This window comes from Choloepus didactylus, chromosome 4, assembly GCF_015220235.1.
Source record: "Choloepus didactylus isolate mChoDid1 chromosome 4, mChoDid1.pri, whole genome shotgun sequence".
NCBI lineage: Eukaryota > Metazoa > Chordata > Mammalia > Pilosa > Megalonychidae > Choloepus > Choloepus didactylus.
In genome coordinates, this window is record NC_051310.1 from 34,125,274 (window position 1) to 34,150,629 (window position 25,356).

At 37.5% G+C, this 25,356-nt stretch overlaps 1 protein-coding gene across 15 annotated transcripts in view; it reads right to left on the reverse strand.

Annotated features, from left to right (window-relative positions):
* TTLL5 (tubulin tyrosine ligase like 5) overlaps positions 1–25,356 on the reverse strand; it is a 362,097-nt gene that overhangs the window by 106,333 nt on the left and 230,408 nt on the right. For all 15 annotated transcript variants that reach the window (XM_037832244.1, XM_037832253.1, XM_037832249.1 and 12 more), the window contains one exon: positions 190–385. In XM_037832244.1, the coding sequence (XP_037688172.1) occupies positions 190–385 (196 nt within the window). The remainder of the gene's footprint in view (positions 1–189; positions 386–25,356) is intronic.

The following is a 25,356-nucleotide window of genomic DNA, read 5'->3' on the forward strand; positions in this document are numbered from 1 at the left end:
TCAGGAAAGCCAATGTTACGACTCCAGGAAGATTCCTCCCTCAGAGAAGACTCCAGGGGCCAGTCAAGCCAGGGTGGCGTTGGTAAACTTTTGGAAAACTATTCCTACGTTTCCCGTTGACCATAATGGTTATTTTTTCACCAACAGAAGGATGATCTTAGCACATGGAATAGCTTTATGTTGAATTACCTGGTGCCGGGCTCGACTCTGGTCCAGAAGCTGCCGGGACTGAAGTTTTTGCTGTTCAAGCTGCTGCAGGGCAAAATGGAGTTGGTAACTGCCTGCTGTGGGGTGATACTTGTGCTGAGGAACCACCCCTGTTGCCTTGCTATACGCGTTGTTCTCTACCTCTCCCTCCCAGGCAAAGCCACCTGTCTGGAGGCTCCTGAAGAGAAAAAAAAAGCAGATTTCTTAAGTGGTTGTGTGGACAATCAAAGGAAAGGAGAGAAATGTCTCAGGTATTTCTCCTTTATAGAAATATAGAATTATAAATCTACTTGTGTGATAAATTGTCTGACACCCCCCTCCCCCAATAAACTGTAAGCTTTGCTCTCCACTCTATGCCTGGCACTTATCATAAGGCCTAGCACATGGTCAATGTACAATAAATATTTATTGAGCATTAAAAAGCTGAAATAGAAATTTCACTCCCCTGTGACTGTCACAAGGACCTCCAAGAAGAGCCTAGAAAGCTTCAAATGCAGGATGGTAGACTAATTTAACTTAAGAACAGAAGCAAAATCATTTTCTGTAACATCAACTACAAAAGGATAGGGGTGAATTATCCAGCGCTTTTCATTTTTCTTAATCATCCATTAGTGTAGGACCTAAATCTTTTTTAGAAGCTATTTATATTTGAACTTATGTCCCTATCATGGGATGATGGTATGAGAGGACTCTTTCATTATCCTGAACTTACTTCAACAGGGTCCCCAGCCAGGCTGATATTCAACCAGTACACATGAGGAAGGTAAAGGGCCTTTGGCCTTTTTGACTGGTCAGTCCTTTTATGCTGTGCTTTTCATTAAGTACTTTGATCATCTTCCCTGCTCAAGTTCTTAAATACTAGATTCTGGTTACTATTCTGTGTACATCCAAGTAGGATTCTTCACAGCTGCAAGCTCCTATATCTCCCCTTTCAGTCCATTTTTTCCAGGTAAAAAAAAAATCTATTTTTTTTTTTTTTCTTTAGAATAGCCTTATTTTAAGTCCTTCCATCTCCTTTACACTTCTAGTTATCCTCTCTGGACCTTCTTTAACTCATTCATTCATTCATAAATTCATTTCTTTATTGAGGTGAAATGACTAGAAAATTGTACACACAAGAAACCTTGTAAGAATCTCATCGTGAACAACCTTCCCCAAACCCTGATCCACAGGGCTTAGACAAATGAAACAGTGCCTAATTTAAGAGAAGTATTCATAGTGATTTAAATAGTCATGCTTGTAAATTTCCTTTGCTGTTACTGGTCATTTCAATGGGAGAGAGGCAGCAGTATTGGGGTGAGGATCTACAGACTCTCCTGAGTCCTGACCAGCAGACCACCTGGTTACTCACAGCCTGGGTCCTGGTGCCCCAAAAGAGCACTGAGGGAGGGAGTAAAGTGGAATGAATGTCTGTCCAGGCAAGAAGTCCAGGCCCCTCTCCTGCCTGTAATCTCCCTCACAGCTTGGTCATTTCAGGTCTCTGATTTGCTCTCCCTGCCTCTTTCAAATGAAGAGATTTCCAAATATCTAATTAAGGGTAAGTCTGTTAAATGTACTCCAGCATCCATTGGATAAAGTTTTTCTACTCACATAATCTCACATCTGATATGTCACCTCCCTTGCTCATCTACTCCCCAAGTTTGGCTCCCATAGCTAAGTTGCACAATTACATTTCAGCCAATCTTCTTGGAGAGCAGCACCAAAAAGCTCGGAGCTTATCTATTAATTTTTTTGAGTATGACATTTGATCTTCAGTGGTTCCTCTCTTGAAATGTCTCAATGTACATGCTGTTATGGGCTTTCAGAGGTATAGAGAAATGTGGCAATCACTGATAAAATATGAGTAGGTACCTAAATACATTAATAAAATGTTAACATTATTCATAAAATGAAGTGTCAAGTAGGAGTAAAACAGGTGTTACATGGTTAAAAGGAGGAGCCAGAGGAACCTGTTATCTCTTCATTCATTAGTAAGGGAAGAGGAAGGCATTCTGAAGACAACATGTAAGAAATGTACTGAATAGCTGAAGGAGCTGTTATGGTATGACCTGTGAATGGAAAGAGGGGCAATGGAGAAAGGTACACAGGTATAAACAAGCAGGAGTGGAGTGGTGCAGTAAACAAATGAACACAAAGGGAGGGGAAAGGTGAAAAAGCAGGAACTGACTGGCTGGAACCTTAAGCTTTCCATACCCATTAGGGCAAGTACTGCTTGGAATCTAGAATGATGGTTTAAGATAACCGGGCAAAAGGTCAGAAAATGCACCACTATGATTCTGCTTCCTCTCCTGGCTTGCAGATTGCAGGAGAAGTTTCTTGCAGTGACTAGATACTAGAGGATTTCTGTAACTATGTAGCTGATATCAGAATTCATCCCATTGGCTAGTTAGGTAGGTTTTGCTTTCCAAAAAGCTGCTTTAATATCACGTATTCCCAGGAGGCACTTATTTTAACCTTCTGTTGTATATCAGAAATCAAAGTCTATAACTAGGCCTCCTTGTTGGGAGATGTTCATGGACAGATTCTCAGGTGCGTATGTGGGAAGCAGGGGTTCATGAACATATAAGGGGTAGGACAGCACAAGAGGAAAAAATCAAATAAGGACTTTGGATAAGAAGTGGTTTGTTCTCCCAACTGCACACATATTGAACAGACTGCAACATCATAAACTTTCATAGACAAAGCTGTTTTTAATCTCATCAGTAACATAAAGCCAATCTCCAAATCACAAAAAGGAAGTTTCTGAGGCAAGCAGAGACTTTTAGTAAAGAAGCAGGAATTTTTACAGTGCAACTGTGTGGGGGTAGGGAGTGCTCAGTTGTCTAAGGCAATGTGATAAGTGTCAGAAAAAAACATGCTTGCTTTGAATTACAGTGGGTGTTACTTAGGCCATGGCATCTTACAGTTAAAGCATAAGCTTTCATGGTTTTCAATATGCAAGTGATATGAATATTGATACAGAAGAAGCCAGGTGTACTATAACTAGGGTTTTCCCTGATTTCTGGTGCCTAGGTTTATATAACGGAATATTTCATCCTCCGGCATCTAATAGTTTCCATTGCCACTCAAAATTCCATCCCATTTTCTTGGACTTCAATTCATTTTATTTTACTAGTAATACATTTTCTACCCCCACCAAAATTTTGAGATGCAGCCATTCTCTCTAAATATGCTTAGTGTTTTTATATTAATTTTCGCTCAATACTAAAATACAATAATGTAAATTTCCCCACAAATAACTTCTAATAGTTTTACATTATTTCTAGAACAGATTTTATAGAGCCAAGAGTTAGTTGTGTGAATGCTCAACTATAAAACATTTGATTCAAAGTGAACTATGCTATTTTCACCTTTATTGCATAAATAGCAATAGGCAATGATATGGCAAGGTTTTCTGAATACCATATTCTCTTATTAGTCTATCCATTTAGAACTTCGCTGTATTTTCTTTATTAACCTGTGGCACTTTAGGACTAACTGGTTTTCTCCATAACTGCTGTTCCTGTAGCACATCCCTCAACCTCCAGGCAATATACATGGAAGAGCAATTCTTTTCCCTATGGTTTAATATCTGTTCCCTCAAATGGATACTGGTTCTAAGGAACTTGGAGGGAATCTGCAAAATGCATTGGTCTACAGCAAACCAAAATCTTCTCAGCAGACTGTTGAAATTCCCATAAAGATATGCTTTCAGGGTGACAAACTATGGTTATTTGGATTTGGATATTTGGTTGACATTTGAGCCTATCACTTCAAGGAAAACAACTGCCAGTCCATTCTTTAAGGTAAAAATGTTGTTTTATGAAAAGTGTGGCTAGATCAGATTGCAACTCAGAGGTCACACAAGCGCTTTTCCTTAATACAACTATCAGATAGCATACAGCAGAAATGCTTTATGCATGAGCCTTATTTTGCCATAAAGTTACAAAGATGTACTCCAGGGTTGAGATTTAAAAAAATAATTATTATTGCTTATCAAGGACATTAAGTAAAACTGGAATTTCTCTTCCTACTGCAAATGCTATGGTTCTAATGAACACGATCACTGCTACGGTTTGGTGCCACTGCCTGGATGTGTACTAAGGCGTGAGCAGTTTTATCCAACATTGTTTTTGCAACACCTGTGCAAACGTCAACATACTAAAAAAGGTAAAAAATGTCTTAGTATTATTATGAAAATAGTGTTTTGAGTATCCTCTCCACCCTCATCCCTGGGTACGTGGACAGCACTTTGAAAACTATGAATCTACTCCGACAGGGGCTGCCATGGCTGGGGATAGGGCAGGAGAGATGATGGAAATTCCTCCGTGAGTACTTCAGGCCTTCACTGTACACACTGCACTTGCACTCCAAAGGTTGGGGGCAGGGCCACAGGTCTGATTTCCCTAAGCATAAGCATCTGGGGGCAAGATTGTAAAGAGAACTGCCCACAACCCAAAAAGCTGACATCCAAGAGGAAAAGCAGAGCTCTCCCATGGTTCAGAAGGCTGGCCACAAGGTTGTAAAGCATAAAAGGATCTTCAGAATCTTTGCTGGTGATCCCAATCCTGTCCTCAAAATATTTGAAGACAGTGGTGAACAGAACCTAATTAAAGCTTCCTGCAGTCCAAACCCAGCTTAACTATCCAATTAGACTGGCTCAAACCTCCCCCCTGTCACAACACAGACATTAGCCTGAGAGAAAGATTTTTGGGAATAATTATTACTTGGCTTTATATGAAGTGTTTAACAGACAATCAATAATTATAAAACACACAAAGAAACAAGAAAATGTGACTTATGAGTGGAAAAAAGTCACAGAAGGACACTGAGAGATGGCAGATGTTGGACTTAACAAGACATTGATTTCAAAATAACTGTGATAAATTTATTTCGTAAAATATGCAAAAGGGCCTAGTGTAAAAGGTAGGCAACATAGACGGAGAGGTGGGAAAGTTGAACAGAGAGATGAAAACTATAAAAAAGAGCCAAAAACAATTTTATAAATGAAACAAGATAAAATCAGAAATGAAGAACTCATTCAAACTGCTTAACAGCAGAGTGGCCACAGCAGAGAAGAGTATCTAACACACATAAAATTAGAATCCCAGAAAGAAAAGAGAGACTAGGGGAGAAGAAATATGTAAAAGAATAATGGCTGAGAATTTCCAATGTTGATGGACAAAACCGACCTACAGATCCAATTAGCTCAGTAAATCCCAGACAAGATTAAAAAAAAAAAAAAAAAAACCCACACTCAGGCCCATCATAGTCAAGCTGCTAAAAACTAAAGATAGAGATAAAACCTTAAAAGCAGTTGGGGTGGTAGAGGGGTGGAGGTGGAAATATCACCTACAAGGAAACAATGCAAAATATTAGCTGACATAATTAAAAATAATGAAGGCCAGAAAACAATGAATAGATATCTTTAAACTGCTAAAAGAAAAAAGAAAAACAATACCCTTGTCAATCTAGACTTAAACATTTAAACAACACACTCAAGCAACTCAATCTGTTTGACAATTATGGAAAACTACATCCAACAACTTCAGAATACACATTCTTTTCAACTGCACATGGAACATTCACTAAGATAGTACAAATGCTGAAAATAAAAGTCTCAAAAATCAAAGGATCAAAATCACATGGTGTACACTCTGATTATAATGGTATTAAATTGAAGACCAATAACAACATATCTAAAAAATTCACAAATATTTGGAAAATTAAATAACACACTTCTAAATAACACATGGGATCAGAAAGAAACCACAAAGGAAATTTAAAAATGTATCAAACTAAATGGAAATGAAAATACAACAAAACAAAACTTGTGGAAGAAGCTAAAACAGTCCTTGGAAAGACATTTATATTATTAAATGCCTATATTAGAAAAGAAGAAGTGTGTTAAATCAATGATCTAAGCTTCCACCTTAAGAAGCTAGAAAAATAAAAGAAAATTACACAAAAAAGTTAGTAGAATAAAACAAAATAATAAGAGCAGAAATCAATGAAATAGAAATGACAAAGAATATCAACAGTCAAACACAGGTATTTGAAAAAATTAGTATCATTGAAAAAGATAGATCTTTGTATATAAAAGATAAATTTCATCTTGTAAGCTGATCAGAAAAGAAGATACACATTACTAATATCAGGACTAAAGACAGGACATCACTACAGAGCCTACAGATGCCAAAAGAATAATAAAGAGATGAACAGCCCTATGCCAAATATTCAAATTCCTAAAAACAGAACTTATCAAAAGTGAAACAAGAAAGAGAAAACCTAAGTAATTCTACAAAGAAAAGAAATTTAACTTGAAATCAAAACTTTCTCACAAAGAAAACCTTAAGCCCAGATGACCTCAATGAATTCTTCACACATTAAGGAAGAAATCATTCCAATCTTTCACAAACTCTTTCAGAAAACTTCCCAACTTATTTATGAGGTCAGCAATAAACTTGATGACAAAGACATTACAAGAAAAGAAAATCTCACATCAATATCCCTGATGAACACAGTAACAAAAAATTTTAACAAGGTATTAGCAAATAAAATTCAGTTATATGTATATGCACACATTATACAAATACATTATATATACAGTATAACTACATTATGACCAAGTGGTATTTATCCCAGGAAGGCAAGTTTGGTTTAACATTCAGAAATCAATCATGTAATTCACCAAATTAAGAGAATAAAGAAGAAAAATCATATGATCGTATCGTTAGATGTGAAAAACGAATTTAAAAAATTGAAAACCTATTCATAATAGAAACTCTCAGTAGTAACTAGGAATAGAAAGAAAATTCCTTGTACTGATAAAGGATATCTATGAAAAACCTATAGCTAACATCATACTTAAAACGAACTCTTTTCCTCCAAGGTTATGAAAAAAGGCAAGATGTCTGCTCTCACTACCTCTATTCAATAAGGAAGACCAGTGTAATAAGGAAAGAAAACTAAAACTGTCATTATTCACAGAAAAATGACTGTTTACATAGACAGCCCTATGAATTTTATGGAAACACTAGTAGAACTAATAAATGAATGGAGAAACGTTGCAGAACACCAAACTCATAAACAAAACACAATCATACTTTATGGACTAGTAATAACCAAGTGGAAAGTGAAATTTTAAAAACTAATGCAATTTATAATACCATGAAAATAAACCAAATACCCAGGAATAAATCTAATGGAAAATGTATAAGAGCTCTACACTAAATTTCCAAAACATTAATAAGAACTACTAAAGAAAACCTAAATAAACACACAGATATACATGTTGACAGACTGGAAGACCAGATATTGTTAAACTGACTATACTACAATTCAGATATTGTTCTTCTCAGTTCCACAATTTCCATTAGGAAATCTCTCTAAAGATTTCCTTTTATTCATTAAAGCATATTTTTCCTTTATGTCCTTGAGCATAATGCCATCATCTGAGCCTTCTTGGGATTGATCTCCATTGATTGTCTTTTACTCTGATGATGGGTTGTTCCAGTTTGCTGAAGTAGCCGTTATGCAAAATACCAGAAATGGATTGGCTTTTATAAAGGGGATTTATTAGATTACAAATTTACAGCTCTAAGGCCATAAAGGTGTCCAAACTAAGGCACCAACAAGAAGATACCTCTACTGAAGGAAGGCCAATGGCGTCTGGAACACCTCTGTCACCTGCGAAGGCACGTGGCTGGCATCTGCTTGTCGTCTGCTCCCGGGTTGTGTTTCAAAACGGCTTTCTCTAAAATGTCTCTGGCCTTCCATCTGTCTTAGCTTCTCTCAGCTCTCTGCTTGGTTCTCCTGGGGCACTTCTCTCTAGAGCATTTCTCTCTAAAATAAGTCTTCTCTTAGTTTCTCTAGGGCAAACTCTGGGCTTCATCTCTTAGCTTAGCATCTCCAAATGTCCTTCTGTCTGCATCTTCAAGTGTCTCCAAGCATCAGTGCCTCTGTTGGCTCCTGAGCTCTCTTAAGTACTCCAGTGAATCAATCAAGACCCACCCTGAATGGATGGTGTTGTAGTTTGCTAATGCTGCCCTTTTGCAAAACACTAGAAATGGATTGGCTTTTATAAAGGGGGTTCATTTGGTTACAGACTTACAGTCTTAAGGCCATAAAATGTCAAAGGTAAGGCATCAACAGGGTACCTTCACTGAAGGATGGACATTGGTGTCTGGAAAACCTCTGTTGGCTCAGAAGGCACATAGATGGTGTCCACTTGCTCCCAGGTTGTGTTTCAAAACAGCATTCTCCAAAATGCTGCTCTTGGGGCGTTTTGTCCTCTCTTAGCTTCTCCAGAGCAAAAGTCTGCTTTCAAAGGCCATCTCCAAAATGTCTCTGTAAGTTGCAGCTCCTCTCTCAGCTCATGTGCATTCTTCAAAGCGTCCCTCTTGGCTGTAGCAAGCTCGCTCCTTCTGTCTGAGCTTTATAGGGCTCCAGTGAACTAATCAGGGCTCACACTGAATGGGTGGGGCCATGCCTCCATGGAAATCATCTAATCAGAGTTATCACCTACAGTTGGGTGGGTCACATCTCCATGGAAACACTCAAAGAATTACAATCTAATCAACATTAATATGTCTGCCCACACAAGACTGCATCAAAGATAATGGTGTTTTGGGGGACATAATACACTCAAACTGGCACAGGTGGGGTATACACCTCCATGGAAATAACCCAATCAAAGGTCTCACCCACAGCTGGGTGAGTCATCTCCATGGAAATACTCAGTCAAAAGGTCCACCCTAATCAAAAAACTAATAAGTCTGCCCCCACAAGATTGCATCAAAGAGCATGGCTTTTCCGGGGGACACAACACATCAAACCGGCACATGGGTCATGTCTTCCTGTTTCTTCATTTGTTGAATAATTTCATGCTGTATCCTACTGTGAATGATATGTTGTGGAGACTGGATTTTTTTCTGTTGCTCTGAAGAGTGTATTGTTTTTCGCAAGCAGACAGTTAGTTTGGCTAAACTCCAATTGCAGTTCTGTCTCCTCCTCAGTGGGTTGCAACTTAAATCTAACTTCAGCCTTTCAGTCTTAGCTTGGCAGTTCAGAGCATTCCCTACATGCAGAATTTGGCAAAATTTATCTGGACAAAATTTATACATAGAATTTAGGCTCCTTATTTATGATTTTCTCACTTCAAGGGTTTCTCTCTCACTCTTGAGGAACTGTGGTTGTCCTAAACTCTGTCCTTCAGTTTGTCGAGTCAGACTGCAGATTTCATGTACATTCTAACTGCTCTATGTGGTGCAGCCTGTGGCCTGCATTAAAAGGTATTAAAGAAAAACCAAACTATGAATCAAACATGAAACTCACCCTTTGCAGTTCCTTTCTTCCAAAATTGGTTCCTCTCCAGTACCAGTTTTATTCACTCTCTAGAGCTTTCATGTAGTTGTATTTTATACTTTGTTCAGTGGGATGATCAGATAGATAAAAACTTAACTCGGTACAACCAGAAGTGGAAACCACCTTCCCCTTCCCAATTGATCTATAGATTCGATGCAATCACAATAAAAATTCCAGGATGTACTTTTGTTGTTGTTGAAGAAACTGAAAAGTTGATTTTAACATTTACATGGAAAGCAAAAGACCTAGAACACTAAAAAGAATCTTGAAAAACAGGACTTATATTGCCTGATTTCAAGTTTTCTATAAAGCTACTATAACCAAAACACTGTAACATAGGCATAAGACAAAATAAATAAATCAATTACACAGAACAGAGTCCAGGAATAGACCCATAAATACATTAACAATTGATTTTTTACCAAGGTGCAAGTGAATTCAATGGGGAAAAGAAAGTGTTTTTAACAAATGGTGCTGGAGCAATTGGATATCCATACAGGAAAAAATGAATCTCAGCCTGTACACTGCACTCCATACACAAAAATAAATAAGTTGGATCAGAGACCCATTAAATCTAAAAGCTAGTACCATAAAGCTGTTAGAAGAAAATATAATAGCTTTATAACCTTGCAGTAGGCAAAGATTTCTAAGACAGGACTCAAAAAACTCTAACCATAAAAGAAAAATATTGATATGTTGAACTTTTTTAAAATTAAGCATTTCTGCCCATCAAAAGATATCATTAAGAAAAGAAATAGGGAGGCCATATCCTGGGGAAAAAATATGTGCAATACATGTATGTGAACAATGAATTCCTATTGATAATAAAGAAGTCCTATTGTTTATTGTTGATTCCAACAATAAACAATTTTAAAATAAATAACCCAATTTTAAAATATGTGAATGACCAGAACAGTTTACAAAAGAAGATATATGAATGGCCAATAAGCAAATGAAAAGTTCTCAGCATCAGTAGTCATCAGGGAAATGTAAATACAATTCTACTTCTATTAAAACGACTGGGATCAAATAGATAATGAAACCAAATGTTGGTGAGCATGTGGGAAAACTAGAACTTCTGGGTATTACTGATGGGATTGTAAAATGTTACACAACAGTTTCATAAATTACTTGGCAATTTCTTATAAAAATTAAACATATATTTATGGGACCCTAAAATCCCATTCCTAGGTATTTACCCAAAAGAAATGAAAACATATGATCACACACACACACAACTGTACAAGAATTATCATGGAAGTTACATGCATAATAGTGAAAAATTAGGATCAATCTTTATGTTCAACAATAGGAAAATGGATAAACAAATTGTGGTGCATTTGTACAATAGAATATTTCTCAGAAATTAAAAGAAATGAACGAATGATACGACTAACAACATAGATGAATCTCAAAAATACTGTTAATAAAAGAATCCAAACAACAAAGAATATTGTATGATGCCATTTATATGAAGTGCCAGAATAGGAAAAAATAATCTATGGTGAGAGGAATCTGAATAGTGATTACCTGGGGGAGCAGCAATATTGGCTGGGAAAGGATAAAAAAAAATTTGGAGGGTAATGGAAATATTCTGTATCTTGTGCTGGGCGGCGATTCCATTGGTATATAAAATTGTCAGAACTCATTGAGTTAGAGGATTGTAGTCCTCCAAAATCTGGGTGGGTGTGGTCTGATCAGTGATCACTGCTTTTGATCAATGTGGTAGACTGGAACTGCTATGTATCCCAGAAAAGCATGTTCTTAAAGCTAATCCATTGCTGTGGGTGTGAACCCATTATAAGAAGGATCTTTGATGAGGCTACTTCAGTTAAGGTGTAATCCACCTCATTCAGGATGGGTCTTAATCCTCTGACTGGAGTCCTTTATAAATGGAACCCATACAGAGAGAGAACGAGAAAGCCACAGAAGAAGCTGAAAGCAATGAAACCTGGAAGAGAAGGGAGAGACCAGCAGATGTTGCTATGTGGTTTGTCCTGTGGCAGAGGAGCCAAGGATTGCTGGCAGTGATTGGGAACAAAGCATCACCTTGATGATGCCTTGATTTGGACATTCTGGCCTCAAACTGTAAGCTAATAAATTTCCATTGTTTAAACTCAACCCATTTCACGGTATCTGCTTTGAGAGGCCTAGGAAACTATACTGTATTGTTTAGGAAAATAAAACAATCAGCTACCTCAGGATCATCTGGGGGGAGGTGCAGCTCTGAGGGTGGCCACTGTTTCAAACCCCTGCAGCAGAAGTGGTGGAAGAGTCTTAAAGAGGCAATACCTCCCCTCCTCCCAACCCCATCTCTTTCCTTCCTCTGTTAGGGAGCAAAAATAGCTTAGAAAGGTCATAAATTTATGGCTCCAGCCCTCAACAAAAACAACAGAAGAGTGGGAGAACTAGATTTCCAGAGTAATAACAACTAAAACTCAGAATGTTCAATTCTCAACAAAAAATTACAAAACCCACAAAGAAATGGGAAAGTATGGCCCATTCACAAGGGGGGGAGAAAAAAAGAATCTGCCAGAAACCATCCCTGAGGAAGCTCATATACTGTAGCTATAAGTCAAAGACTTTAAATCAACCATCTTAAATATGTTCAATATGCTAAAGGAATCCATATACAAAGAACTAAAAGAAAGTAGGAAAATGTTGTCTGAACAAAATAACGGTAGAAATTATAAAAAGGAACCAAACAAATTATGGAGGTACAAAGTATAGTAATTCAAATAAAAACTCAGTAGATGGATTCAATAGCAGATTTGAACAGGCAGAAGAAAGAATCTGTGAACTTCAAGACAACTGAAATGATCCAGTGTAAGGAAAAGAAAGAAAAAATGAAGAAAAATGAACAGAATCTGAGATACCTGTGGGATACCATCAAGCATTCCAACATACACATCACTGGAAATTCAGAAGGTCAAGAGACAGAGAGGTAGAAAAACTATATGAAGAATACTATATGAACTATATGAAGAAACAGTAGCGGGAAACTTTCCCAATCTGATGAAAACATAAATATATACATCCAGGAATCTCAACGAACCCCAGGCAAGATAGAGTCTAAGAGACCTACACCAAAACACATTATAGCAAAATTTCTAAATCCAAAGACAAATAGGATTTTGAAAGCAGCAAGAGAGAAGTGACTTGTCATATACAAGGGATCTCCAATAAGATTAACAGCAGATTTCTCATCAGAAACTATGAGGGCCAGAAAACAGGGCAGGACCATAAATAAAATCCTGATGTATGCATTATTCATAGTTGTCAAAAGATGGGGGCATTCTAAGTGTCCATCAACTGATGAATGGATAAACAAAATGTGGTATATACATACAATGGACTATTACTCAGCCTTAAAAAGGAATGAACTTCTGACACACTCAACCACAAGGATGACCCTTGAAACATCATGCTGAGTGACATAAGCCAGATGCAAAACGACAAATATTGTATGATCTCACAGATATGAAATAATTAGAATAAGCAAACTCATAGAGTCAGAATCTAGAATACAGGTTACCAGGGGATGGAGTGAGGATAAGGAATGGGAAGTTAAAGCTTAAAATGTACAGGGTTCCTATGAGAACAATGCAAGTGTTTTGGCAATGGATGGTGGTGATGGTAGCACAGCATTGTGAATGTAATTAAAGGCACTATATTTATATCTGAATGTGGTTAAAAGGGGAAATGTTAACTTGTATATATGGTATCAGAATAAAAACTTTTTTAAAAATCCATGGAACTACCCTACACAAACAGGGAACCATAAGTTAAACCATGGACCACAGTTAATAGTACAACTATAAAAATGTGTTTTTATCAATTGTAACAAATGTTCCACACCAATGCAAGGTGTTTAATAATAGGGTGGTATATGGGAATCTTGTATTTTATGAGTGACTGTTCTGTAAACCCACAACTTCTCTAATAAAGAAAAAAAGATATATACATAAGTAGTTATTCCATTTTATTGCAATTCAGCCCACATTTATTGGGTACTCTTCTGTACAAGGCACTGTCCGTAGGTGCCTGGAGACCACCAAGAATAATAACACATAGCTCCATCTCTTTAAGGAACTCATGATCTACAGAAAGTGCATTTGTTTAAGTGAGTCCTTAGAGAAAATGAGGAGGTGGAAAAAAGTCAGTAATGGCAGACTTTGGAATAGGTGGCATTTAAATAGGGATTTAAAGCCTAGGAGGAACAATATTAGGCAGAGCGTCAAGGGGAACTGGCCTATTTGATAATGATAGGGATGAAAATCACATAAGGCCCAAAGGATCAAATAATCTGCCATGAAGGTCTGAAGAAGTGAGAGGAATGCAGGCAGAGTGACAATTAAGATGGTAAATGAACTCTCTAGATGAAATATACAAAGAAATATTGGCTCTGAAATACTGAGATTGAAGATATATTATGAAATTACAAGTCACAGGTACTTAAAGAGAGCCAAGAAGGTCAGTGATAGTTAAGTTTAACATTTAAATTGCACAGTGAAGTCTCCATGAAGCAAAAAATTTGCCTGTTTATGGAAATTTTTTTCATTCATGAGAAAATAGAAGTTGAATTTCATTTAGATATAAATTTAGTAAATAAGAATAAGCTATCTACTAACAAATCTCAATTCTTAAGACCTGCTGTTGCTAACTTTGATTGGGAACAGTCATAGCCAGCCAAATGAAATCTGTGCCTAAATTTATGTAAGTGGAATGAATCAGATTGACTTGCCAAGAGATTTTACGCTCATGGTGGCAGGCGCCTTAATTCTTAGAGAATTGTTTCACTGGAATATGATTTTAAAATGATCTCTAAAAATGCAGGTACTAAAGAAATTAAACTTTTTAACTTCTGAGTTTGCTCCTTGAGATAAGACTACAGACCTTTATCTTTTCTGTCTTGACTTTATGGAGTTATATTGAGACGGCTCTTTCGCAGGAAGAGTTGAAGTACAATGGAGGGTGATTAGAGATACTGAAAGCTCAGAAATAATCTGAAGAAACTATATGAATTTTTGATGACCAATTGGCTGGGTCAAAAGCACAGAACTATATGAAATTATAAACACAAGCTGATCTTCATTCTTGAGAGCAGGATGAAAGGGCTTAAAAACCTTTAAATAGTTTGTTTATTTGAAAGGACGAAAGGTTCTTGGAAAATACAGAAGAAATAATCTAAGAAAAAAGGCAAAAGAAAAAGATTTGGGTGCCAAAGAGAAATCAAACCCAATGCAAGAGGTGAGTTAATGAAAAAGCAATAAAGAGGCTCTGTGCTCCTGGAGCCACACCACAGGTTCTGATCTGGAAGACCCTCAGAATAGGAGACAGCACAGCTGAATGGCCAGGAGTGGGGCTCCAGAACAAGACTACTAGGTTCAAGTCCTAGCTTTAACCACTTAAAGCAACACAGCTAACTTTGCTATGCCTTGGTTTCCTCAGCTGTGAAACGGAATAAAAATCAATCCCAACTCTCATGGGGTTGGTCCAAGAATTGAACGTGATAATCCATGTGAAGCACTTAGTACAATGTTTGGCCCACAAAATAAGTGCTCAATAAATGATATTAATAGTAATGTTCTTCCTATGGAGGGTGAATTCAAACCTTTGGAGAAAATGCCTGCATCCCATGCTCCATAGAATAATAAGGGCACTAAGGAACAGGTGTGAGGAATTCTGTTACTCCTCTGAAGAGAGGCAAGGTAGTATTCATAAATCCCCTTACTAAGTGTTGTGTCATGTGGGATAACCTGGGTGATAAATGAAGGGAGCCAAGCTAGTGGATCCATAGAAGAACCCAGAGTCACTCATTGTGAGCAGAGAAGCCAAGTCCACTTGCCAGTCTCTCTCACGAAATGTGGCTGGCTTTTGTGGACATGTGGGAATTCACGAATAATGCTGATTACCAGTGAGGGGCAATTGTTCAGGCAATAGATGTGAGTACTGATAAATGAGAAGGATTATGACAATCCACCCCCTCTCTCCCTGCCCAGTACTGTTAACAGATGCCTAAGATACCAACAGTGGCTATATCCCTTCTCACCTTTTTAAAATGAAACAAAACAAAAGCAATTTTTTTAAGAAGCAAAAGCAATATATCTCAATTAGGAACATAAAAAAAGATAGAAAGGCAAAAATCAAAAATCTGCAATCCAACAAACAAAAATGGTCACTATAATCTTGTCAAAATTTTGATGTGTATTTTTCTTCTAATTTTCCCTCATACTGCTTTTTTTATCTGGCAATATGTTGTGAACATTTTCCCATATGACAGTATCAGGTTTCGGCAGTTTTTATTCCACTGTTAACTTTTATTACACTTAAAGTCAACTAAACCCCTAAGCTTGTTCTTCACACTTGCCTATTCCCACTCCAAACTTGGAGAGCTGAATTTTTTAACCTGTGTGAAGGGCTTTATGATTTTCCCTATTAAATTCTATTGAGTTAGCTTCATCATTCCATTCTGTTTAAATAGCTGTGAACACTGACTGCCATCCAAAGTATTCACTATACAAACCTACTCATGCCACCTGCAAATAGGATTAGCATGCCTTCTAGATAAATAAGATCATAGTACATAATAGGTACTTAATAAATACGAATGGATAAGTGAATTCATTGATAAAAATGGTGAACTAGTGAGCCAAGGAAGGAACCTCAGAGACTTAATTCTCAAACTTACACTGATTCATTGTTTGCCCATTTAGTTACCAAATATTCCTAATGATAGTACTATCTTGATCACATTTCTCTTTCATGATCACAAAATTTCATTATACCTTGATGAAACCCAGTCATGGTAATTCTTTATTAGTCACCCGATCTTCTCTATTTTTACCACAAAGGGAAATGAGGTTAGTTTAGCATGACTTTTCCATGAATCAATGCTGGGACAAAGATGTGCCATGAAAACTAAGAACCTAAATAAGGAGGTGACCGTGTATTGATTGGCACACAGGAAATGAATATATCACCTATTTCATACTACCTATATTAATAGAAAAGCTATAGAGAAAGTAGGAATACAAATTAAGGTGGCTCAAAATCAAAAGAGGCAAAAAAAAAAAAATGATGCAAGACTTAGATTAAAAACATGAGCAGGATCCAAATAATATATCTAATTTGAAACACAGGATTGCAAGCAAATTGAGAAGGGAAGCTTCTAATTATTCATTCAATAAGCAGTGATATAGAAAAGAAATAAAGGAGCAGAAGTAATGGCTGGAAGATGTCTCGGGGTGGGGGGATTATTTCGGCTAACTTTACTTTGATTTTATTAAATACTGTATGTCAAATGAATTTGGGGAGAACACTCTGAGATATCATATAGAAAAACTATGAGCTGATATGCCTTTTCTTTAAAAGTATAGTGAGATCCCGGCCAGCTGGATTTGACAATGCATAGAGAATGTGAACCAGACCTCTGCTGTCTCCACACCCCTACCACTCCATGATTGATGGAATGGTTGCTGGGAGGAGGAAATAAGGACAAAGTTGGACCTCAGTACATCTGGCAGAGACTCTGGGGGCTAGCTTTATGGAACACAATGCTGGTATAAAATCAAACCTTTCAGAAGGTTAAGTTCACAGCACTGTTCTAGAAGGCAACAACTTTAGGATTCTGAGTCAGCCAGTTATGCAGATGGAGACTCCTTGGTCCTTTATCTATTAGCAGTCTGGATCTGAAAAGACAGATTGATCCTTAGCCTTATTAACAAGAAATGTCTTTGATCCAGTTCTTTACTTTGGCATAACCAGTCTACCACATGAAGCCTGAAAAATGTAGCTGTGAACTCACTAAAAAAGAAGTGAGTAAAGAGTGACCTTTAAGAAAGCCAAAGGAGAACTCCTTGACACCAGTTCATTCAACAATGAAGAGCAAGTTCAGTCAGCAGGATTTTTATCAAATAAAGGGAAAAGTCCGAGGCCTTTGTGACAACAATGCAGGTACCTGCAGGCTACAGCCGGCCCTTGTAAAATGGGATCACCATCACCTAGCTTTCACACCCTGCAAAGACAAGCCAAGAAGTTTTAAAAGTGAAAGTTAATGTGCAGATTGTCTAGGGCAGCTGACGTGCCAGTTTCCGTGAACTTCCACATTGAACTGTAGCAAGGTTCAAACCTAGTGCACACAAACAGCTTGCAAAGTGTCACAAACTTAGAATTCCTGTCCCATCACATCAGTTAAGTTCCTTCATTTCTCTCCTTTTCCCCAGGAAGCAAAACAGCAGGCAACTTGGAACAGTCAAATCTACAGCTTTTCTGATTCCAGTAACTTGTCTCTAGACCTTCTTTCATGTGGCCAAGGCAAACAGGAGACAACTCCAAAACCTCCACCATTTTTTTTGTTGTTAACCTTCTCAACCTGTCCTTTTGCTTTTCTTTATAAATAAAGATGTTTCTATAAAATAGGGAAAGTACTGGGGAAATTGCAAGAACGGAGATTTTTTTTCTTTTAAATGATAGGGCCAGAGGTAGGGAATTAAACGTATACCAATGGTCAAGCCTTTTTCTGACAGCAGTACATGCATGAATGGTTTCTAGGAGACCATTCCCAAACTATCTTCAACGTACAGTCTATGGAAGCAATCCTTCATTGTCCTAGGAATTAGCCTCTTATTTGTCAAGTCTATGGTATAGCTACTGTTATGTGAAGACAAGTGTACTGAAATTTGCTGTCTTCAAAATTAACAGAGGGGCTATGCCAAGGTCACAACTAGTTTGAGATGCAGGCACCTGCCTGTGATAGCATCAGACCATTGAAACTCATTATCCTAGTCCTCAGCTGCTTACACTGAATTCTAATTCATTACTATCCCCAAGAGAGGCACTACAGCATAGGCATGGTTCCCAAAGAGTGGTTCCTGGACCAACAGCATCAGCATCACCTGGGAATTTGTCATTAATGCAAATAATTTTGTGCCCCACCCCCACCTACTGGAATCAGAAATTCTGGAGTCTGGGGCCCAGCAATCGGTGTTTTAACAAGTCCTTCAGATGTTTCTGATGTGAACCCTTGAGAGTCACTGACAAGGTGGTTAAGAGCATGGATTCTACAACCATAGTGCTTGGGTTTGAATCCTGGCTGCCAATCACCACTTCTGTCATCTTGGGCAAGTTGCTTAACTTCTCTGTGCTTAGTTTCTTCACCTGTAAAATCGGGATGGTATTAGTACTTAACTCATAGGGTAGCTATCAGCACTTCATCAGATGTATTTTAGAACAGTTGCTGGTATATAGTAAAGGTTAGCTAGTAAATGAGTTAAGGTATGAAGAGCATCTAGTGTCTGGCATACTGTAAACACTATATTACTATTATCTACCATTATCTCTTATTTATGTTCCTATTTTTGAGGTTCAATGGGATGTAACCCCAATTTCTCACAAATCAACAGGCAGTCCATGTTCCTACATGGTAAAATGTGCCCTCTTGATATAGAGAAGCTAATCAGCTTTAGTATGTATGTGATAAAAATATCTGCCTGTCTATCTATCTATATAGAGAGAATTTGTACTTGAGGGGTTGAATCTAATCTAATTCTTTACCTCTGGAGCTCTAAATTCAGACATTATACTGCTGAAAAAGAAATGCATGATTTACTTCTATGTCTTATGGCCTGGTTCCCCACACACTGAGTACATAAATGACCTAGAGGCTAAAAGGGACATTTTTCACTACCTCTTCTTCTTTCTATCATTTTCATGACAGCATGATTCCCTTGCTAAAGCACAATAGCAAAAATGACAGATCACATTTATAAGATGTGTTGACCAGCATCTGTATGATAGCGCCATTCTAAGGAACAAAGAGGACTAAACAATCCTCAAGTTCCACACCCACCACCCGAAGCAGCCATCCCAATCTGCCTGACCTACTGGTTCAAACCTGTGAAAGAATTTAAGTTATATCTAGAAGAATCAGCACCCAAAGCAAGTAGGAATTGAATCCAAATTGTAAATACCTACCATATACTTAGAGTTAGCTTCTTCAGGTTATTGATGTTTTCTGCCCACAGACAAGCCTCTCTCTGACATTAGTGTCTGACAAAAGTGAAAAACTGTACTGATGCAAAGACTTGGAAAGGTGTCTGTAATGCTGAACTATTTTTGCATGAGGTGTGTGTCAGGTTTAGGTCAAAGTTCTTTATTTTGCCCATAAGTGCACAACTGCTCCAGCACCATTTGTTAAAAAGGATATCCTTCCTCTCTTGCATTGGTTTGCAGCTATATTGTCCCAACTACTAAATTTTTCTTCAGTGTTGTTTAGAGAAAGATTGTTTTTTTATGTTGCAACACTGATAATCAGTTTATTTTCCATAAACATCTCCACCTCTCCTTTGGACAGTATCATCACAAATACATAGGTCTAGACTAGCTTGGGAGGCCATTGTGAAAGGCTGGTACTGATTTGCATCTTCCTATAAGTAGAGAAGTTAAAGTAATACCTATAAGAAAAGAAGTTAAAGTAGTAAAAGAACATGAGCTTTCACATCAGAAAAAAATAAACTACATCAATTTCTTTACGCATGACCATGGGTAAATGTTAACATTTCTAAGGCTATTTCATCATGTATACAGGATAACAATGTGTATGTTACAGTCATATTTTCAGGAATAAACAGGATAAACCACACAAAGCACAATGCTGACATAAACTGGGCATTCAATAAGTGCTGGTCCCTTTTTCCTTCCCTTCCTTTTGTTCTTTTCTTTAACAAATGGCAGAACAGAATCTTACCATATCAAAAAATGGAAGAAATACTTCATACTTCTGAATTAATAACAAATGTTGTTACTCTAAATTATATAAAAATCAACTTAAAAAATAATACCTGCTGACTATGAAAATGTGTAAGTACTTAGAAGTGTAAAGAAGGTGAAAAAAAGTTACCCATAATCTCATTCTGCAACTTACCACAGTGAGTACTCTGGCATGCTTTTTTCCAGTCTTGTTCCAATACATTGTGATTATACTATCCTGCTTTTATCATTGAATAGTAACGCTAACACATATGGCTATATTTATTTATGCATATTTAATGTGTATTTTTTTAACTAAGGAAAAAAACCTCTTGCTACTCCCCAAGTTCTATACACCACTATGCTGCGAGCAGCACACTACCTTTATAAAATAAGAATAAGGGAGCAACTTAATAGGAAAGAATTCAAGAGAAGCTTCAATTAGAGGTAACATTTCACCTGTGTCTCAAAAGAAGACTAGTACGTTGTCAAGTATAAAGGAAAATTCCAGGCAAAAGGAATAGTGCATTTCTTAGTGTTCTCCAGAGAAAACAAAACCAACAGGATATATATATACATATATACACATATATATACACACATACACATATACACACACACACACACAAATCTATGTATGTAAATATTATGAGATTGATTATATGAGTTGGCTCACGTCCAAATTCCAAAGGATAGGGTGCAACTTAGGAACTCTGATGAAGGTTTTGATGAATTCTCCAGGAGAAGCTGGCTGGCTGAAGTAGAGATAGAAATTCTTCTTTCTCACTGCTGAAATCATCAGTTTTCCCTTTACGGCCTTCAACTGATTGGACGAGACTTCTCTCATTGCTGAAGGCAATCACCTTTGTTAATTGTAGATGCAGTCAACTGACTAATGATTTAAATCCACAAAATACCCTCATAGTAAAAATCATGCCAGTGCTTGTTTTAGGGATACTAAAATCATCCAAAGACCTACACAAATATGCTCAACTGATTTTTAACAAAGCTGCAAACCAATACAATGGAAGCACAATAGCCTGTTTAACAAATGGTATTGGAGGAATTGTATAGCCATAGGCCAAAAAAAAAAAAAAAAGAAACTCAACCTAAACCTCACACCTCAAAAGCAAACTCAAAGGGAATCGTAGACTTAAATGTCCATCATAAAATTATGAAATCATCCAAAGATGACTTTTAAAAACATTTCAAACCAAAGGAGATGTTTCAATTTTAACTGTAGGCAACAGGAGGAGGAAGAAGACAAAAAAAGAGTAGATGCTAGGCAATTGGCTAAATGTTTAACATGCTTCACCTCACTAAACCTCTTAACAATCCTAGTAAGCAAATACTAATATTGTCTTCCTGTTACAGATGAGGCAACTGTAAAGGTAAAGGAGCCTGCTGAACCAACTATAGAGCCTCAGCACTGGCCTGCTCAACAGTGCTGCTTGGCCTAGTGCTACCACTGCCCTCTACCTTCTGTGGCTGCCCCTGTGACATGGTCCATATTTAACTAAAAAAATAAGATTTCTTTTTTTTCTCGCAAAAGGTAGACTTTTAAAGGAGCCTGAGCAAAGTTTAAATCTAGACAGCTGGACAAACCAGGAACGTCACTTGATACCTGTTTTTCTCCTGCAGCCTTCGATGAATCAATGGGCCAACGAGCAGGTGCCTGTCTTTGACCACCTGGGAGTTAGAAGGTCAGGGACTGCTCTTCAAGCTCCCAATGGTCTTCACGTATCAATTCCTAATGCCACAGTGGCAAGAGTGGACTTCTAAGAGAAACAAAAGCCTAAGCCTCCAGATGGGCACACACACTTTCACACTAGATGCTATGAGGATGCTGCTTGCCAGGGGCCTTCAGATTGTAGGGCTTTGACGTAGTGGGATTACTATAGATGGAGAGAGACTGCCTGGCCCTTGGGCTTCTCATCTCCTTTTAAGTTCCCCTCAAGTCAGCGGAGGGAGAAGATATCATCACTCAAACCTGGTGTGGTACTGGTCAAGCAGGCTGCTCACTTTCCAATTTTAAAGCCAAACTTAGAAGAGAAGAGTTAGGCTTACTGTGAGGACACTATTTCTGAAAGGGACTCAAAGGAGCTGTCCAGGTACGGAAGGGTTAAGGCATGTCCTCCTGCTGCTGGCTCTCCATTATTATCACATTGAAAAGCCTCTGGGTTTACAGGGAGAGTGTGAGAATGCTGCAGCTTTCCCAGCCAACATGTGGTTCCCATTACTGTGAATAATCTCTCCCCTCCCTCCTCTCCCCACCCCCACCCTTTTTCTATTTTTTTCCACATTTTATATCAAAACTACATCAAATTCTTTTCTTCCTTTTTAATATTTTCCTTACGCTTCCTTCACTCAGTGTGCTGGGTTCTCTGACTTTTCTGGTTATTCATTACTTAGGGAGGGGAAAGGATCAGACTCCTGAGAAGAAACCAGTCAAAGACCAAACTGAGGGAGAAAAGCACCAAATTAGTGGAGAAAAAGAAGAACTGGACTCACTGGGATTCCTTCTAGTCTTAAATGCGTTAAGAAAAGAAAGAGCCCACTAGGAATCCTTTACTCTCCTGCTTTCTGGGCCCCACCTCTGTTGTACTTCTACCCAATAACAAAGCATCCCTAAAATAATAAATCTATGTGAGGGTGGGAGGTGAGGAGGGAAGTATATGAGAACTCTGCATTTTCTGCATGATTTTTTCTGTAAACTTAAAACCTCTGTAATAAAAACAAACAAAAAGTTTGAATGGGGGAAAAATAATATATCTAAATATACAAATTGCTGATAAGTACATGGCATGCTCAACATCATTAGCCATTAAGGAAATGCAAATCAAAACCACAGTGAGACACCACTTCACGCCCACTAGAATGGTTACTATTAGAAAAACAGAAAATAAGAAGTATTGGAGAGGATGTGGAAAAAATAGAAACACTTGTTAATTGTTTGTGGGAATGTCAAATGGTGCAGCCACTGTGGGAAGCAGTTTCGTGGTTCCTCAGAATGTTAAGTATATAATTACCATCTGACCAGGCAATCCCACTTCTAGATATATATTCCAAAGAATTGAAAGCAGGGACTTGAACAGATATTTGTACAGCAATGTTCACAGCAGCATCATTCACAATAGCCCAAAGGTGGGAGAACCCAAGTGTCCATCATCCAGTGAATGGATAAACAAAATATGATATATACATACCATGGAATATTATTCAGCCATAAAAAGAAATGATGCTCTGATGCATGCAACAACATGGATGAACCTTGAAGACATCAAGTTTTATAAGCTAGACATAAAAGGACAAATATTGTATGATCTCACATGAAATAACTGGAATAGGCAAATTCATAGAGGCAGAAAGTAGATTACAGGTTACCAGGGACAGGGGCAGGGGAAGGAAGAATGAGGAGTTATTGCTTAATGGGTACAGGGTTCCTATTGGGGTGATGGAAAGCTCTGGTAATGGAAGTTACCAATATTGTGAATGGAACTAATACCACTGAACTGTAAATTTGGAAGTGGTTAAAAAGAGAAATTTTATGTTTATATATATTGCTACAACAAAAAAACTTTAAAAACCACAAAACTATATAACACAAAGAATGGATGCTAATGTAAACTATGGACTTTAGCTAATAACATAATTTTCATAATGTTAGTGCATCAATTACAACAAATGTGCCACACTAATTCAAAATATTAATATTATGGAAAACTGTGTGTGTGGGTGGGGTACATGGGAGCTCTATTTCCTGTGTATTTTTCCTACAACTGCTGTAAAAAAAAAATAGTCTATTAAAAAATACACATAGGGTTGATTCCTAATTTCTTTACCAACAAAAGTGAGGGGTGAGAGGGATCTGTATGAAATGGTGACATTAAAACCAGAGTAAGTGATAGTCCAGAGGAACGGATAGAAAGATCAATGTTACACAGTGTTGGCAAGGGTGTGGGGGAAAGGGCACTTTTTTATACTCCAGCTTAGAGACTTTTTAGAGGCCAATTTGGTAGTATTTATAAAAATTACAAGTGTACATGTCATTTGATCCAACAAATTCCACTTCTAGGATTTATCCTATAGATATACTTGCACATGTGCATAAAGGTATAGATACAGGGTAGTCATTGCAGATGTGTTGTACTACCCCTAAACTGGATACAACTTAGTACTCTTTAATAAAGGAATGGTAAAATAAATTATGATACATTCACACTTTGGAAAAATATATAGTGGTTAAAAGTATTTAAGTAAGTTTCTACGAACAGATAAAAAAAATCATAGAGACATATTAGGAAAGAAAAAATCACAGAAAAATAAAGGAATCAACCTTTTAACTGTGTCTACTTCTGAGGAGGAGAATCTACTTCCTCACATTCCATATAGTTTTTCTCAGATTATTTTATAACACAACTACCTACATGTATTGCTTGTGCAATTCATTTTTTTTAAGTTATGGACAAGTATTTTTGTCTATAGAAAATAACTGACAGGGAAATGAATAAAATGAGAGAGAAAAGATGATGGCTATAGGAGACCCAAAATAGTACAGGTGTGCTAAATCTCTATCTTTTGATAGGAAATTAATAGATAATACCTAAAATTTAAAAAGCCCCTATGGCAGAAAAACAAAAACAAACAAAAAACACCCAAAGGTTTAAAAGTATGAAGAAACAGCTAAATAAGGTAAAATTGGTTGCCTCTGGAGTGTGGAAATTGAGGTTTGGTAGTGGAGAGAAAGAAAAGGGATTCCCATTTTCACCATAAACCTTGAAGAATTACTTAACATTTTAAAGGATGTTCCCGAATTACTGTCGTAGGCAGCTTTCAAAATGGCCTTCTGACCAATCCCCCACTCCTGGTATTCATATCCTTGTGACATCCCCTCCCACAATGAATAGAATCAGTCCTTATAACCAATAGTGTATGACAGTGTGCAACCTCTGAAGCTGGGTCATAAAAGACATTGCAGCTTCTGTCTTTACTTTTTCTCGGATCACTCATTCTGGGGGAAGCCAGCTGCCACATCTTGAGGATCCCTGGGCAGCC